The sequence below is a fragment of the Dermacentor albipictus genome, chromosome 1, assembly GCF_038994185.2.
Source record: "Dermacentor albipictus isolate Rhodes 1998 colony chromosome 1, USDA_Dalb.pri_finalv2, whole genome shotgun sequence".
NCBI classification, from domain to species: domain Eukaryota; kingdom Metazoa; phylum Arthropoda; class Arachnida; order Ixodida; family Ixodidae; genus Dermacentor; species Dermacentor albipictus.
The window spans coordinates 422,832,265-422,847,579 of record NC_091821.1 but is presented as its reverse complement, the minus strand read 5'-3'; the positions used below and the strand labels follow the sequence as shown (position 1 = coordinate 422,847,579).

At 45.5% G+C, this 15,315-nt stretch overlaps 1 protein-coding gene across 1 annotated transcript in view; it reads right to left on the bottom strand.

The window, feature by feature from the left end:
- LOC135896948 (uncharacterized) overlaps window positions 1-15,315 on the bottom strand; it is a 183,355-nt gene that overhangs the window by 66,356 nt on the left and 101,684 nt on the right. Inside the window, exon 2 of the mRNA XM_065425499.2 lies at window positions 4,945-5,266. Within this exon, the coding sequence (XP_065281571.2) occupies window positions 4,945-5,266 (322 nt within the window). The remainder of the gene's footprint in view (window positions 1-4,944; window positions 5,267-15,315) is intronic.

Sequence of the window (15,315 nt, the reverse complement as noted above, 5' to 3'; positions counted from 1 at the left end):
GGGAGACACCTACGAATCAGAAAAAGCCACTTACGACGACACTAGTGCACCTAATTAAGGAAATACAAGCTAGTGACCGTGCCTTAATAAGATATCGTCGCAAGCGGTTAAAGTTACAAGCACGAGCTTCTTAGCTTGTGGGCTCGTATCAACACATGGGAACTGAGAAATCATTTTTTCCCCAGGAACCACTGTGCCAAATTTGATGGAGGTTGTTGCATTTAAAAGAAAGAGTTAGTCTAGAGACCGCTGGAAGCAGATTCTTTTTTAATCACGCTGTCAATATTTTAAATACGCACTTAAATGTGGCAAATTTTATGAAAACGATACGATCAAAGTTACAAATTTTGTAACTGATCAACGAAATATTATGTCGCAATTCTGTAAATTGCATCTAACGGTACATCTGAAGCGAACAAAACTCATGTGTTATACATTGCTTTTATCTACACTTTATATACTTATATGTGAGTATGACTTTTGTAAATCCCTTGTAAACAGTGTAACACATTCACATAATATATAGATTATTATATCAAATTTGTCCTCTTTTAATGTTCTAACAGATGTCGTTTACAGTACTGCGATATCTGCTCATGGTGCAGAGTTGCGGATTTTTAAACTTCGTGCACCCAATTAATTTTTTCAAACTTACCGAGTTTCGGCAATTTTTGGTAAAAAAATTCAAGCTTTAAATCAAGCTTCCGCTTCCAACAGTCACTAGCATTTAGCTTTCTATCTCAAATGCAACAAATTTAAATAAAGGTGGCACAGGCTGTTATCACAGGAAATAATTTCTGCGTTTTACATGTTTTAATAGGCGGCATCGGAGTATTGCTGAAGCTAATGTTTCTTCGTAAATACAACAGCTCTGGGTCAGCGAGCATATGAGAACACATTTATTTCGTCACGCGACTGTAGCGGAACAGTATGTTCGTTATCGCATGAAAAATATAGATAACAACGCTCGCCTTGCTAGATAAGTCGGTTAACGAGTGTGCATCGTGATAAACAATTAACGAAGCCGGCAAACTTTAAAATTATGCACAGTAGACTAGAGCTTATTGCACACGATCAGTTCACGAATAATGTTGCTGATGTTCCGACAAGATGTACGGCCGGCCACAAAACCTTACAGGCCCCGGAATTTGCGAAAACGCTGAATTGCCGTGAAGCCTAGTCACATAGGATCAAGTTCAGAGTGGTAGTGCTAGTAGCATTTGTGAACTACATACCTATCCATTAGATCAGGAGCGCTGTGCCTGAACAGAGAGAAAAATTCCAATTTGTCGTGGAAAACGTGTCCCGTGAACTTTTGTGACCGACTGTTATTTCCATGTTTTAAAACAGCCATCCATAATTATTAAACATAGATGACTCGAGACGTAATAATTTTTGTTTGCTGTTCAATAGTGGCAAGAAAAGGCGGACAAAAGAAAGCTCCGAGGTCGATTATTTAGTGGCGAAATTAAGCAAAATTAGCTGATCAAGTGAATTGTTTTCTATGTGAGGCTGCCATTGCCCCTTAGACGTTTGTAACAAATGACGAGATCGTCACAAATTTACATTTACAATGGATGAAAAGGTCACATTAAAAAAAAAAGAAAAGCTGTCATGAAGGTTACCACCCCATTTTTCGCGTTAAACCGAAACCAAGCGCCTAGCGCGTCAGGAGGGCGCGTAGCCATGCCTTAATATTATACAACATGGCAGAAGCAAAAAAAATATCATGCACTGGCTAAAAAACAGGCCATTGCATTCCACCACTCTGCGAATCCGCTGACAAATAGCACCAAGAACTTTCGTTTGCTTCTTTCGGGTGACAAGCATAACCCAAGCGCGGATCACCGGCCGATATTGCTTGCTCCTGATGGCGCGCAGTGCGATGTCACGTGTGCCGTAGTGTTACCACGTGACGTAACCCCAAGGCGTGATCACGCGCGCTCCTGACGCGCTCGGTTTCAATGTCAAGCGCAAAGTGAGGCGGAATTCTTTGCGACGCGTGCCGTAAACAAGGACGTTTGGTCGCTTTCAAAATCCGATATTGCTATGAGCTTACAATTAGCTGCAAACGTCTAACCGTCATTCTTTGAACAGCCTGTTATTGAGAACAGGCCATCAATCAATTACAGTTCGCTATTCAAGTCGGTACCAGATGTGCTGTGGACTCCGTAAAATGTCCGTCTGCGGTCGGAAATGGCCTATACAGACGGCTTCGCCTACCGCATACGCCCCGCAGGGTTTACCTAGTAAGTTTGGCCAAACAATACATGCACTGTCTAAATGTACTCTCATCAGCCTTACTCGGCACAAGGTTGTCAGTCAATACTTCCGAGTTGTCTCGCTTGCAGTATAGTTTCGGATTACAGAAAAAACATGGTTTAGAGAGAAACACACACACACATTATATATATATATATATATATATATATATATATATATATATATATATATATATATATATATATATATATATATATAATGCTATAAGTTTGCCCGTTTCATTCCTGGGTCTTCGATATAAATGCAACCGGCGTGCGCACGTGTGTGCTCTCGTTCATTCGTGCGTGCTATACGGCGAGACAGTGGCAGGGCGCAGCAGCCGCGTTCAGGGAAGTCCGGGAAGGGTACGCGGAGAAAGTTTCACTCTAAAATGAAACTGCATCCCGTAACGTGTGCTCGCAGTTGGCTCCCCTGTCGATGACGTAGTAGGACACTCGTCTCCCCTATTTCCCCTCGTTCGCTCACTCATAACAATAATATTTATTAATAATTATTTAGCTAGGCAGTTATTCAAGTTTTGTTCTTTCGTTCATTCGCTCGCGCCTCCATTTGCTCATCAATCAGTCAAGAGCCAGTCACGTCTTGTAAGTTGTTTCACTTACAGTATAATGTTGCGTTCCAGAAAGAGCATGCAGGAATAGAAAAAAGCAACAGGCAGGATGTGTTCGTACAGCCTAGTAGGACACTAACTGACGCTCGTTACCTCTCTTTTTCTCATTCGCTCACTCATCCTAACAATATTTATTATTAATTATTTAGCTAGGCAAATAATAAAGTTTCGTTCTTTCGTTCATTCTCCCGTCCCTTCGTTCACCAGCCAGTCCCGTCTTGCAAGGTATCTCGCTTACAGTACAACAGTGCCTTACAGAAAAGCACGCTTTACAGGAGTAGAAAAAAAAGCAACAGGCAGGATGTGTTCGTACAGCCTATTAGTACACTAAAAGACGCTCGTTCCCTCTCTTTTTCTCGTTTATTCACTGATCCGAATAATATTTATTATTATTTAGTTAGCTAGGCAAATAGTAGAGTTTTCTGCTTTCATTCATTCTTACGTGCTTTCATTCACTCCTCAGTCAGTCAGCAGCCAGTCACGGCTTGCAAGTTATCTCGCTTACAGTATAACAGTACCTTACAGAGAAAGCGTGCTTTACAGGAGCAGAAGACAGCAACAGGCAGAATGTCGTACAGCCTATAAAGGACGCTCGTTCCCTCTATTTTTTCGTTCGCTCACTCATCCGAATAATATTTTTTAATAATTAGTTACCTAGGCAAATAGTAGAGTTTTATTCTTTCGTTCATGATTACATGCTTTCATTCCCTCCTCAGTCAGTCAGCAGCCAGTCACGTCTTGCAAGTTATCTCGTTTACAATACAACAAGGCCTTACTGAAAAAAAAAACATGCTTTACAGGAGTACAAAATGCAGTAGGCAGAATGTGTTCAAAGTTGGCTATCTCAGCCAGGGACTACCCCAAAGAATGCTTGTTCCGAACCTCTATCCCGTTTCCCCCTTCTCTCAACCAACCAACCAGCCAACCACTAAATAAATAAATAATAAATAAATAAACAAACAAATTGTTCATTACTACATTCATTCATTCATTCATTCATTCATTCATTCATTCATTCATTCATTCATTCATTCATTCATTCATTCATTCATTCATTCATTCATTCAAAAGTCAGTTAGTCAGTAAGAACGCACTTTACAGGAGTAAAAAGTCAGCTAATTCGTTAACGAAACGTCGTTTTATGCAATGAAGCACACAAGTAAATGGAACGCCAATGCATTTCTCCACAAAGTTTGGGGATTAATATCTTGAAGCTGGTGTCGTCCTGAGAATTCGTTCCAAGATGATCCGCCTGGTGAACTCCCCGGCTAGAAATTGTAAATTGCCATATGGGTCATAAGAAAATTAGTTTAAAAGTTAATTAGTTAATTTTTGCTAAGTGATCCACTTTGCATTTCAACTTTTTGGCAAATAGTGTCCGCCGCTTCGAGTAGATGACCTCATGAACTAGAATTGAGCTATCTGCTACAGGCAACCTTTAAAATTTTTGACAGTGTTCTCTAAAAGACCCTGTATGTATGTGTGTGTGTGTGTGTGTGTGTGTTTGTCTGTGTGTGTGTTTTATTTTCTCAAGTAATAAGTCAAAATTCTGGTAGCTCGGTTTAGCTTCTTGAAGTATGCTTGTTAGTTTTTCTTTTCGTGGTTGTTCTAGCTTAAACACAAACGGTTGAAAGATGCTGTCTGCCAGGCACTGCCCGTCAGATCAAATACGACTTTGGAAGACCTGCATATTGTAGCATATTGCAATTACTATGCTTATAAGCTCATCGATTTAACGAAAAGGGAAGAAAACTGACCCTGTTGGCAGGCAACTACGCTGTCAAGAAGGCGACTTACGCGTGAAAAGACAGCGTGCCGAGTGGGTGCACCGTAAAATAATTTACACCCTCAAAAGTGTATAACGGTGTAAATGTGTTGGAATACCATACCCTTACACCCCCGGATAAAATGGTGTAGTAGTGTGAGATGTGCACAGTTTCACTCCCTTACTGACTCATAAGGGTGTAAATTATTTTACAGCGTGCATTTCATATCGCAGAGCGCTGCGGCGTGCTCGGGACGAAAGGAGTGAAAAGGGGCAAGACACTGACCGATGCATATGAATACGGGCTCCCCCGCGTACTGCTCCTTGGCAGCCGGGTGGAAGTAAGGGCACTGCTCCTCGACGCGGTGGCAGAACTCGCGGCACGGCTTCATCGGCGACGGTGCAGGCGGCGGCGGCGGCGGCGGGGCGAGGCTCCCTTCCGCCGCCGCCGCCGCCGCCGCTGCCGTCCCCGTCGGCGGCGGGGCCGTAGTTGCCGCTGCTGCTTGTGCTGGCGACCCGCCGGCGACGGTCTTCCGGCGACCGGCATCGGCCGCCGCGGGACCGTACACGGGCACCAGCATGGCGCAAGTCCATTCGCGGTACACCACCTGCAAAGAGGCGAAGCGAGCGACACGTGAGGACAGCGTTCGCGGCAGCTAGCTGCACTTTTCTACTCAAGACGGACAGGAAAGAAATGAGTGAAACAGGGAGGTTGATCCGAACAGAAAATACGGTTTGCCACCTTACGCTGGTGGACGGGGGGGGGGGGGGAGGGAGGGAGGTAGAAAGTTAGGAAGAAAGTAAACAGAGAAACAGAGAGCACAGACGGGCGATGATCACAGCGGGTCACAATCACCGCGCGCTATCACAGCACATGATGCTGGTGCGGCCCAGCGAAAGCAATTTAGGCTACAGCAGTTTCTGCAGGTCTGTTATCTTCAAAATCTGTAGCAGTGCCTTCGTCATCCTCTGCTGCGATGATTTATGAGGTAGATTATACCTTCAAACACTCCTGCTGAAATTGTCGGCAAACACACATTTTTTTTTTCGGGCTTCCTCCTACGCCTAATTCTTTGCCTATCCACCGCAGGAGGCCTGTTGTGCAACTTATCTTGAAACAACATCAGCTACAGCGGGAACAACAACAAAGACCGCGACGACACATTTCTGACCACATTACTGGAGACGAGGTTAATGAGGCTAAAGATTCCAAGCCATTCACGCAAAAACGTGCGGTAGTTCAAGGCGGCACTTGCTTGCGAAACGTCCAGGAAAGTATAATGAAACAAACTAAAGAAATGCTTCGTATAGCGGCTGAAAGGCCATACGATTGCAAGTTCACGTTCCTCGTGGGCGTGGTGACGCTGACGTGCTCTTGTTCGTCAATGGCCTCTTCAAGTGCACCTTGGGGACCTTGCGCTGGCAAGGCGCAGATGTTATACGCTTTCGCCAAGCATCTGCCTTTGTTACGGTGCTGTATATATTTATTTATTTTTTTATCATCGATGATGCACTCGCGAAATGACGGCTGTCGCCTCTTTGACTTCAGTGACTCATTTATGCGTCTTTTCGTGCCCATCTTTTTTTTTTAATTCACCATGTGTTTCTCCCTGCGCTGATAGACTCATGGCACTCAGGAGTCTTCACACGAGATTAAGCGAACTACCCGCCGTGGTTGCTCAGTGGCTATGGTGTTGGGCTGCTGAGCACGAGGTCGCGGGATCGAATCCCGGCCACGGCGGCCGCATTTCGATGGGGGCGAAATGCGAAAACACCCGTCTACTTAGATTTAGGTGCACGTTGAAGAACCCCAGGTGGTCAAAATTTCCGGAGTCCTCCACTACGGCGTGCCTCATAACCAGAAAGTGGTATTGGCGAGTAAAACTCCATAATTTATTTTTTTAAAGCGAACTAATCGAAACCCAAAGAATGTCTTCTTTTCGAAAGTGTTTTTTTTAGAACACAGCTTGGATCCACATAGCATACATAAGAGGCTTCGCAAATAAATCCAGACAGTAAGCGTAAGAAAAAGAATTGCCTAATCATCAGTTTATGCCGCATTTAATGCATTTTGATGGTTCTAACTAAATCTCGCTTTGACCATGGTACACCTGGATGTGGTCACGTTTGAAGTTGTCTCTGCTTTCGGTTTGTATCTTCTTAGCGACTAAAGGTGCCAGTCTGCACCTGACTAGTCCTCAATATCTCGTACACTCGAGCAAAAACGGTAAGGTACTACTATCGTGCCACGAAGCTGAAAAAAAAAAATCGACAAGGAATATATATTTTGACGCGCCCTTGAAAAGTCAACTAAAGGAATCAATGAACGAAGAAAGAGAAAGTACTTTTACCCACAGATAAAAGGAGCTCATGACATCCCATAACCAAACTCCTCGAACACTTCGGAAGTAAATACAGCAGACTTCAACGATTTCTTCGGCTCATGAACCAATTTACTGCGGCAGCAGCATTTTCCCACAGTCAAAACGACCATCCTATTTTCGCTTGCCTGCTTTTTGCTCAAGTTGTTGCGCTCACGCACAACGGGTGCGATGCAGGACAATCTAGCGGTTGTGGAGCAGTAAGTTAAGGTGGGTGCACTCCTAACATAATGTATGAAAGTAAGAATTCGACAGAAATATAACATAGTTAATTTATTATTTAAGCAATAACAATAAACTGTTTTATACTGGAGAGTGAAAAGTGTAGCTTAAATAAGTTGCGACTCTGTCTCCTTAGTTATGCATAAAAATTGCTGCTTGTATGGCATAGTATTGTTTTGTGTGGAACTCTAAACGACGTAAAATGCAGACCACTGTTAAAAGAAAACACTCTAACCTGCGGCTTTCTCTGCTGGTGCTGTAGCTGAAAGTTCCTGCTGAAGCTAGGTCAATTTGTTTAGTTCAAATGTACAGCTTTAAGGAACCTTCTGTTCGCAAATGTTTGGCCAAAGACTTATGAAAATGTGTTTTTTTTTTCTAGGTAGTCCAACATTTTTTGCTATTTGAATATATTTGATTCGGACAATTTTCTTGCAACACGTTTATCTTCGTTGCTTTCATGTGTTATAATGATGAGGTTGCCTTCTGATCAGTGTGTTAAGTTTTGTGAAGTGTAAAACTGTCCCATTGTCTGTCTCAGTCATTCAGTAGGGCAACGACCAAGCACCCACCTGCTTAACGTGTCGGAAGCACGGCGTTTCAGATTACCTTTAAGGAGAAAGTTTCCTGACATAATTATTGAATACGAGTGTTTGACTATTGATGCTGATTCCTTTTCAGCGAGGCCACAACTTCTACAATGGATGTCACGAGCAAAATGACACAGTTCCATCTGCTAGAATTGAGTGTAAGTTAAAAAAAATCGTCTTTCTCTACATCTGCTGTGAAGATATGTCGTATCACGTGGCCGCTAAACAGCCGCGCGAAATTAAATGCATATGCAAAGTACATGTTTCTTGTTGCTCGTCGGACTTAGTTGTCGCCAGTGGCGCCATGCATGATTTCGACGTTGTTTTCCGTCAACCGTGCAGTTATTGGCGCATCCTCTATAATGGGTATGTGCCAAGTTTGACGCTCATCGACATCATTTTGATCTACAGCTCTTTTGTGCGATTGACGCCGTTTTTCTTTTTGCGAATGATGGCAGATAATTGCACGTCGACACACTGCTATTTTCTCAATGTATATTATGGGGTTTTGAGTGTCAGAACCACGATCTGATTAAGAGGCACGTGGTAGGGAGGACTCCAGAATAATTTGGGCCACCTGGGTTTCTTTAACGTGCACCTAAACGAGATTACACCGGTGTTATCGCATTTCGCCCCCATCTAAATGCGCCCGTCATGGCCGGGATTTGATCCCGCGACCTCGTGCTCAGCAGCCCAACGCCATAGCGACTAAGCAACCGCAGCGGGTGTGCCATTTTGTCCAGAACAACTGTTATGCTACGAACACATCGTCGTCCTCGTCCACTACAGTATACTGCTGGTTCTGGCCTCCGAAACAGCGTGCGTGTATTTGCCATGCTTTAGGTTTATCATCATTATCGTCATGTACGCCTCCTTTGCGCCACCGACGCCGCTTTCACGAGCATGACAACGAGTGATCGCGCAAACACACCCCCGTCTTATCAAGAAGAACTTCTATGCGATGCCCGCATAATGTGATGCTAGTCCACTACAGTATTTCCATTTCTGCCCCACGAAATGGATGCACAGATCCGACTATACTCTGAGGGTCTGTGTGGAGCGGAAAGTTTTGCACTAATTGCCCAGCACTGTCGTTGCGCGACAGCTGATTGGTTAGCGCGCTCGATTCCTCAACGCAGACTGCTTCACTGACATTGTTTCAAATCACAGTAAAATTGGTCGTGAAGAAGTTTCTTTTTCTTTTTTTTTAAGATGTGTTACTGGGCGAAGCTGTGGATGATGAGGAAGCTTGACGACGACAGAAACAGTTGTTGCGCAATGTCGTCAACGACAGAGGTCGTCATTAGCGTGATGAGATGGCTAGTCGGGCGGAAGCACTGACAAGGCACGCCCAATTTCGAGTGAGGGATTAGTTGTTATCACTGGGAAAAGTAAGAAATAAAGAAGAAAAACACGGGGAAAAAAGAAAGAAGAAGAAAGAAAAACGCGACATGTCACTGAAGAGTTTTACATGATTCGTCAATGCACTGCGCAGGTGTGTGGAAAGGTGCCAGCGCCACCAGTAACAAGTCATCTGCTGCAAAGCGGGGGAACTGTACTCTTGCCAGAGGCAAAACATTCGCGCGTGCTCTGCGCTAGCTTGTATGCTGTTTCCTTTAACGGTGGGTCGCTCGGTACATCTCACTGAAGAATTTTACATGCGGCTAGGCTAATGTAACGATGCCAGATTTGCTCATGAAGAGAACAACTAATCATTCTGCGGGCCGCATGTGTCTAGTGCTCATCCAGCCTAGGTTCAACGCCGGCGCACTGGCCTCGTGTGCGGCCGACAAGAAGGCAGGAGTTCTGTTGGCCCCGAGCGTGCGCTCTCGGCATGCGTGGCGAAGGACGCTCTGCTCGGTGTCGAAAAACCGGCGCGCACGTTTCGTCGGCGCGTGTAGGAGCAGGGGGAGCGCGAGAGGGCCTTCAGGGGCGCCTCAATGGGGCACCACGTGACTAAGACGCGCCATCGATCCCGACGCCCAAGCGCGCCTCTTGCTCCCTCTTCTTCTCGCCTTCTCTCATTTCTGTATCGCTTTTCTCTCTATGCCTTGCTGCTCCCAAGTGCGGGTTCATGACGCCCGGGGCTGCCGCCTGGGGGCGCGGGCGCCCTTGTCTCGAGAGGGGCGTAGCGCCGCGACCGCGGGGTTTCCCGGCAATTCTCTTATCTGCCTCCCGGGCGCGTGCTTTCCTTATCGCCACCGGATGTGTTCGCACCTGCCTTTCAGCGCGCCGATGCTTGCTAAGTGATTCGGCGTCTGAGGTCTTCCGCTCCCGGTTTCGGAACCTGTCTCGACGCCCCGTACAAACTGACGCGATCTCGTTTTTTTTTCTTTCTAAGAATGCAGAACGCGTATGTCGGAAACGGCAATAGGCATTTACGGAAGAATGCTTGTTGCGTGATGAATGCGTGATGCATGGTCTTTGCCATGCATCACGCCTGCTACTGCGACGGGGTGACACGCACGAAACGAGGCGCCGGGCGTCTGTTGGAGTTGAACGTTAGCTCGGCACTCATCGCCTCATCTGTACCGTCGTCTCTCACGCCGAAAAGCGCGAGACAACGCGAAGGGTTGTAGCAGGTCTTGAAGCGCGTGCAACCTCAAGCGCCTTTCACGCGCCACCGCGTGTGCGAAATCGAGTTGTGTGCGTGCCTTGTACAATAATTCATACTTCCATATCGTTAGCAACGAATGGCGTGGTATGAAGGGTGTCACTCGCTTTTCAGCTCACCACTATCTGCCAGAGGAAGATATCGTTTGAGTCTCAACGCTGCGTAGCGGCGCAATTGACGCAACTAGAAACGGTTGGACAACAACAATAAACCGCAAATAAGCGGGTTCTCTTGAGAAATAGTGAATGACATCAAATCGCATCATTCTTATGACAGCAACACAAAGTCAATAGAAATACCACATAATTTCTATAGTGACCTTTTAAAATCTGATGCTCTTGCATACGCAGTGCTCCCTCATCCTCCTAAAGTCAAGGGTCCAAGGAGTAATTAAGTTAAGAAATACAACATTCGAAATCACTTTGGGTTCCACCACGTATGCCATGCGTAACCAAGAGATTTCGTCGAGAGGAAGCATCACGTCTATATCGAATAAGGACTGGATCTGCTAGTACACCAGCACGCTTAATTAAGACGGGACGCACTAAATCTCCCAACTGTATGGCATGCGACGAGACAGACGACATTAAACATTTTCTGCGGTCGTGCCCATAATTCCGAGATGAAAGGGACGCTCTCATGGAAAATCTGCAACAAAAGGACCTTCTACATACGTGCCTGCAACTCCTTGTGTTCTCCGAAGGACTAGTTATAGGCCACAAAGAAACTCACGTCTCCTTATCGCATTTTTTAGAGAGACTGGTCCATTCGACGAGTGGTGAAACACCACAGTGAGTTTATGAGAGACGCTCGGGTGGAGCAATTGCCGGCCTTGATCGCCAGGCTAACTCACCACCACCACCGCCACCACCATTGCCTTTTTAAGGGATTCGAAGTGTCAATGCAACACACGGACAGCAATAGAGGACGTTGTGGAGGTTCCGGGTTAAGTTCCAGTAATATTTAATAGAAGTTTGCGACCTGGCGTTTAACGTGCCCCCACGGCACCCTACACGAGCCTCTATTTTTCCTAATGAGTACAGTGCTGCGCTAACAGGAAAATCAATACTTAGGAGGGCAAGTAAAAAACAGTAGGTCGAGCGCTGAACTTGCAACTATTTCAAGTTCTTTAAAAGAAACTGGCTAACTAGTTGCTGCAAAGAGCATTTCTCGCTCGCAATTGCAGGAAACGGAATTCCTTCCTTATGCAATTTTGCTGTGAAAAATGCTTTTAATCAAACACCTTTACATTCACTTATTGCCTTGACTAATTTAGAAAGGTTAAGTTCTGTGCAAAGTGCCATAGCTTGTTTCTTGACTCTTGTTGCCTTTTCTTTGACTGGGACAAAGTTCTTTTTGTTGTGCCTTGTCGTTAAACACACCTCATGAGAAAACCACGAAACGTCCTTCCTTGTCAGACTGAAGAAAATGGATGTCATTTTCCTTGACAAAAAGTTACGACGGTCCTTGTAGGGTCTCTGGACTTGCCGGGCCCCGTCTTATTGGGAGCCCTATCAAGGGCATCAACACCTTCCAAGAGGCATCTATCCTGGTCTTCACTTGTGGCTTTCTTCGATGTGCGTCTATTTAAAGCCGAACGTTCATGGGCTATACGTGGTTCATGGCTATACTTCGGCTTTTTGTCCAGGACACGGCTGACGCTTTCCGAGATTGCGATCTGGTCTTCAGACACCAGCTCTTTTCGTACTGCCTTCTTGTCTTTCGGGACATGAAGCAGTCCTTTAGTGCAATCCAACCACAAGAATTCGGTAGCTTGGGACGCCTGACGCTTGAGAATCCTGAAACGCTGCTCAGCATTACAGGTAGGGAACGAAGCATAGCAAAGGACATGCAAGACGTGCCAGTTATATCTGACTTGCGCCCATAACTCCGAGCGTAGAATCTTGCAAATGCGCTTAACGTGACCTGTTGATGCCTTGAAAGGACCAAAAAGGAAACTGACCTCGATCTTTTTTCATTTCGCCCCTTTGGGCCAGGGACAAAGAGCGCCTAAGACGGGACGGCGGGAGCCCGGCAGACAAGGCACTGCGTGTAGCACCAGTGTCTCTCGTGCTCTCACCATCCCGTCTTAGGCGTTGTTTGTTCCTGTCCTAATGATGTATAAGCCAGCCCAGTTTAGCACACTTGTGAATTCCGTCTCCATCGTTCCGGCTGCCACGGCCGGAAGCCATGGCTGTGACTTAGTTGTAGGCAGCCGAACGTCAAATGTTCGTAACCATTGAGTCACCATGGCGTCTGTTCGGACAACACAGAACCACTCGTATGAGACTTGACCACTGTAACAAGCTTTCCGTAACATACTGTGATCAAACCAATCGTCACGTCTTCTAATGTACTGCACGTTACAATTACCATTCTCGGTGAAATCTTAGTCTGGCGGGTGTGGTGCGACCTCACAAAGTTTTTTTTTTTCCGCGCCTATATGTTCCTCGCAAGATGGTCATGGTCAATACGGTCCCCTTGCAAGAACTCTAACTTCCTCTCGCTCTTTCTTTTCTTTTCTTGTAGCAGCTTTCTGCTTTCTTTAAAGGCATGTTCATCCTTATCACAACATCAGAAACTCTACAGATACGCTTAGTTCAAGAAGCCGCCGGTAAGACGGGGAATATTGTGTATCAGGAAAGCAAGGTGCGTCCTCATTAAGGGGGACCTCTAAGAAGAGTACCCCCGGCACCTCTAAATCCTCCGAACCCTTATCACACCAACGAGCTTTGGGAGAGATCTTTGGCCAGCTCCGACCTCGAGGATCAGCAATGGCTGATCACGAGGACCCAAGACGCGGGCCGAGCTCAAGGCATTCTGCAATGAGGACGCCTCTCCAAAGCGACATTCACATAACAGAGAGGTTAACTCTCTCTCTCTCTCTCTCTCTCTCTCACTCTGGTTTCGCAATATTTCTTATTTTTGTCTCGCATGTGTGGCAACGATGGTCGGCGTCATATTTACGGAAGCAATTTACGCGTAGCTGCGCATCAGTCATTGTCTTCTATAACATTTGCTATAACAAATATGTCAAGCAAGTACTCGAAGTCTGCTTTGCGAATTTTATTGAGTTAAGCACTTCTTGGTGTTTTATGTTAAAGCTGTTTTTGGAAAGTCGTAAATATAGTATACGTGAAGCTGCTTGAAAAGTGCCAAGAGCGATTGAAATTAAGGGAAGCTTAGCGGTATCTATTGTAACGCTTTAACATTTTTTTCGTAAGTTATTTACATTATTTCAACCAGATTGGAAGCGAGAACTGTAGGAAAAGAGATTCTCATACCCAATTACGGTTCCCTTTCCTTCCCTTGCTGCCAGTGACTTTTCATATCTAAGCTGATGCCTGAAGTTCATTGTTATTTTCATTCAAAGTTGTTTGCACGCAAAAAGGCAGAACAGCTTATTTTCTACCTACGAAACGCGCGCGGATTCCTTTTTTTTTCCTTTGCTGACGCTGCGCCGGAAAATGGGCCGGTAGATCAATTTTCATATGCAAGCCTAATAAGCGTTAAGCCTTTGTAATTAAAGTAAAGATGTCTACTCCTACATTGTAAGTGAAATATGGTACATTTGAAACGCTTGCAGCGAGATCTGGAAAACCGTGTTCGTATGTGGCAAATCCGCAAAAGAGCCCTTGAGATACAGGTTTATGGCAAAATGTTTCACTCGCTCCTAATATAGTAATATAGTACTGCTCATCCCGCATTTTCTTTAATGCTTATCGGTACTGTGCACGGCGGCATGATCCGGCCGCAGTAGACGCAGCAACGAATGACCACGATCAGGCACTCCTCCAGCGAGTGCTTTTCTTACCTTATATAGCCGAAGAAACTCTCTAACTGGTAAAATTGTGATGTGAAGTGTGTGCGTGACCGTGTGCAAGTAGATGTAGGTATGTGTGTGTGAAGGAGAGGGGGGTAGTGCGTGCGCATACAAGGCTTACTGCCTGATGATATGTTTCACAATCTGATATGTTTCATAATCCAATCCTTTGTGTTGAGGGCAAATAATCTGTTGCTCGAGTAACATTTGTTAACAATCACCCTCCTTCTCCCGGATTGTTTACCGAAAGCGTCTGAATCCTCACGAATGTGCGTGATGTGTACAAGGAGCTTTGTCTACAAATGTTGATGGCATCTGTTATGCTGGATATCATGAGTACCGGAACACTGTTTATCAACAGCGAACAATGTTGATTTAATTAGCACATTATACAATCCCCTCAGGGGCCACCTTCGTTCCGCCCATATACAAACAGAAATGGAGTTCTGCATGCCTTGTGAATCTCTTATCGCGCACCCGTCTCACGCCAGAGAAATCCGTAATGCAGTGTCTAGCAGGACAGCATTTTAGTTCTAAACGAAAGTGCCTAAAAATAACTAGAACAATAAAGCAATAACGGAGATGAAACGTTTCGCAGAACACAAAGATACTAATTACGCTGCAACTGCTGCTTCATACAGGAATCTCTACGCAGTCAACTCGGCTGGCTTAGCGCAATTTTACAGGGCAGGATTCTCTGTTTGCTTTTGTCTTTGTTTAATGTAAACGAGAGACATTGTAAACAAATGTCGCAGTGCGGGAGAGCCCAAAGCTGGGAAAAAAATGCAGCTTCGATTTTTTTTATTGTTACATACGTACGGGAACCAAGTGCGATCGTAACGCTTCCTTGTTTGCGCACCCATGCGGTTTCGCACATGTGTTGCAAGAACCAACCCAGCCCTTCGCAGCTCCGATGCCGGGCAATAGAGGCGGAAGGTGCACGAGTGGCGGCCCTAGCTCATAAGTGGCGTTGCCCGAGAGCGCTGTAATCGCGTCTGAATTCCGCCTTCGCTCGTTGCCTCTTGACCCG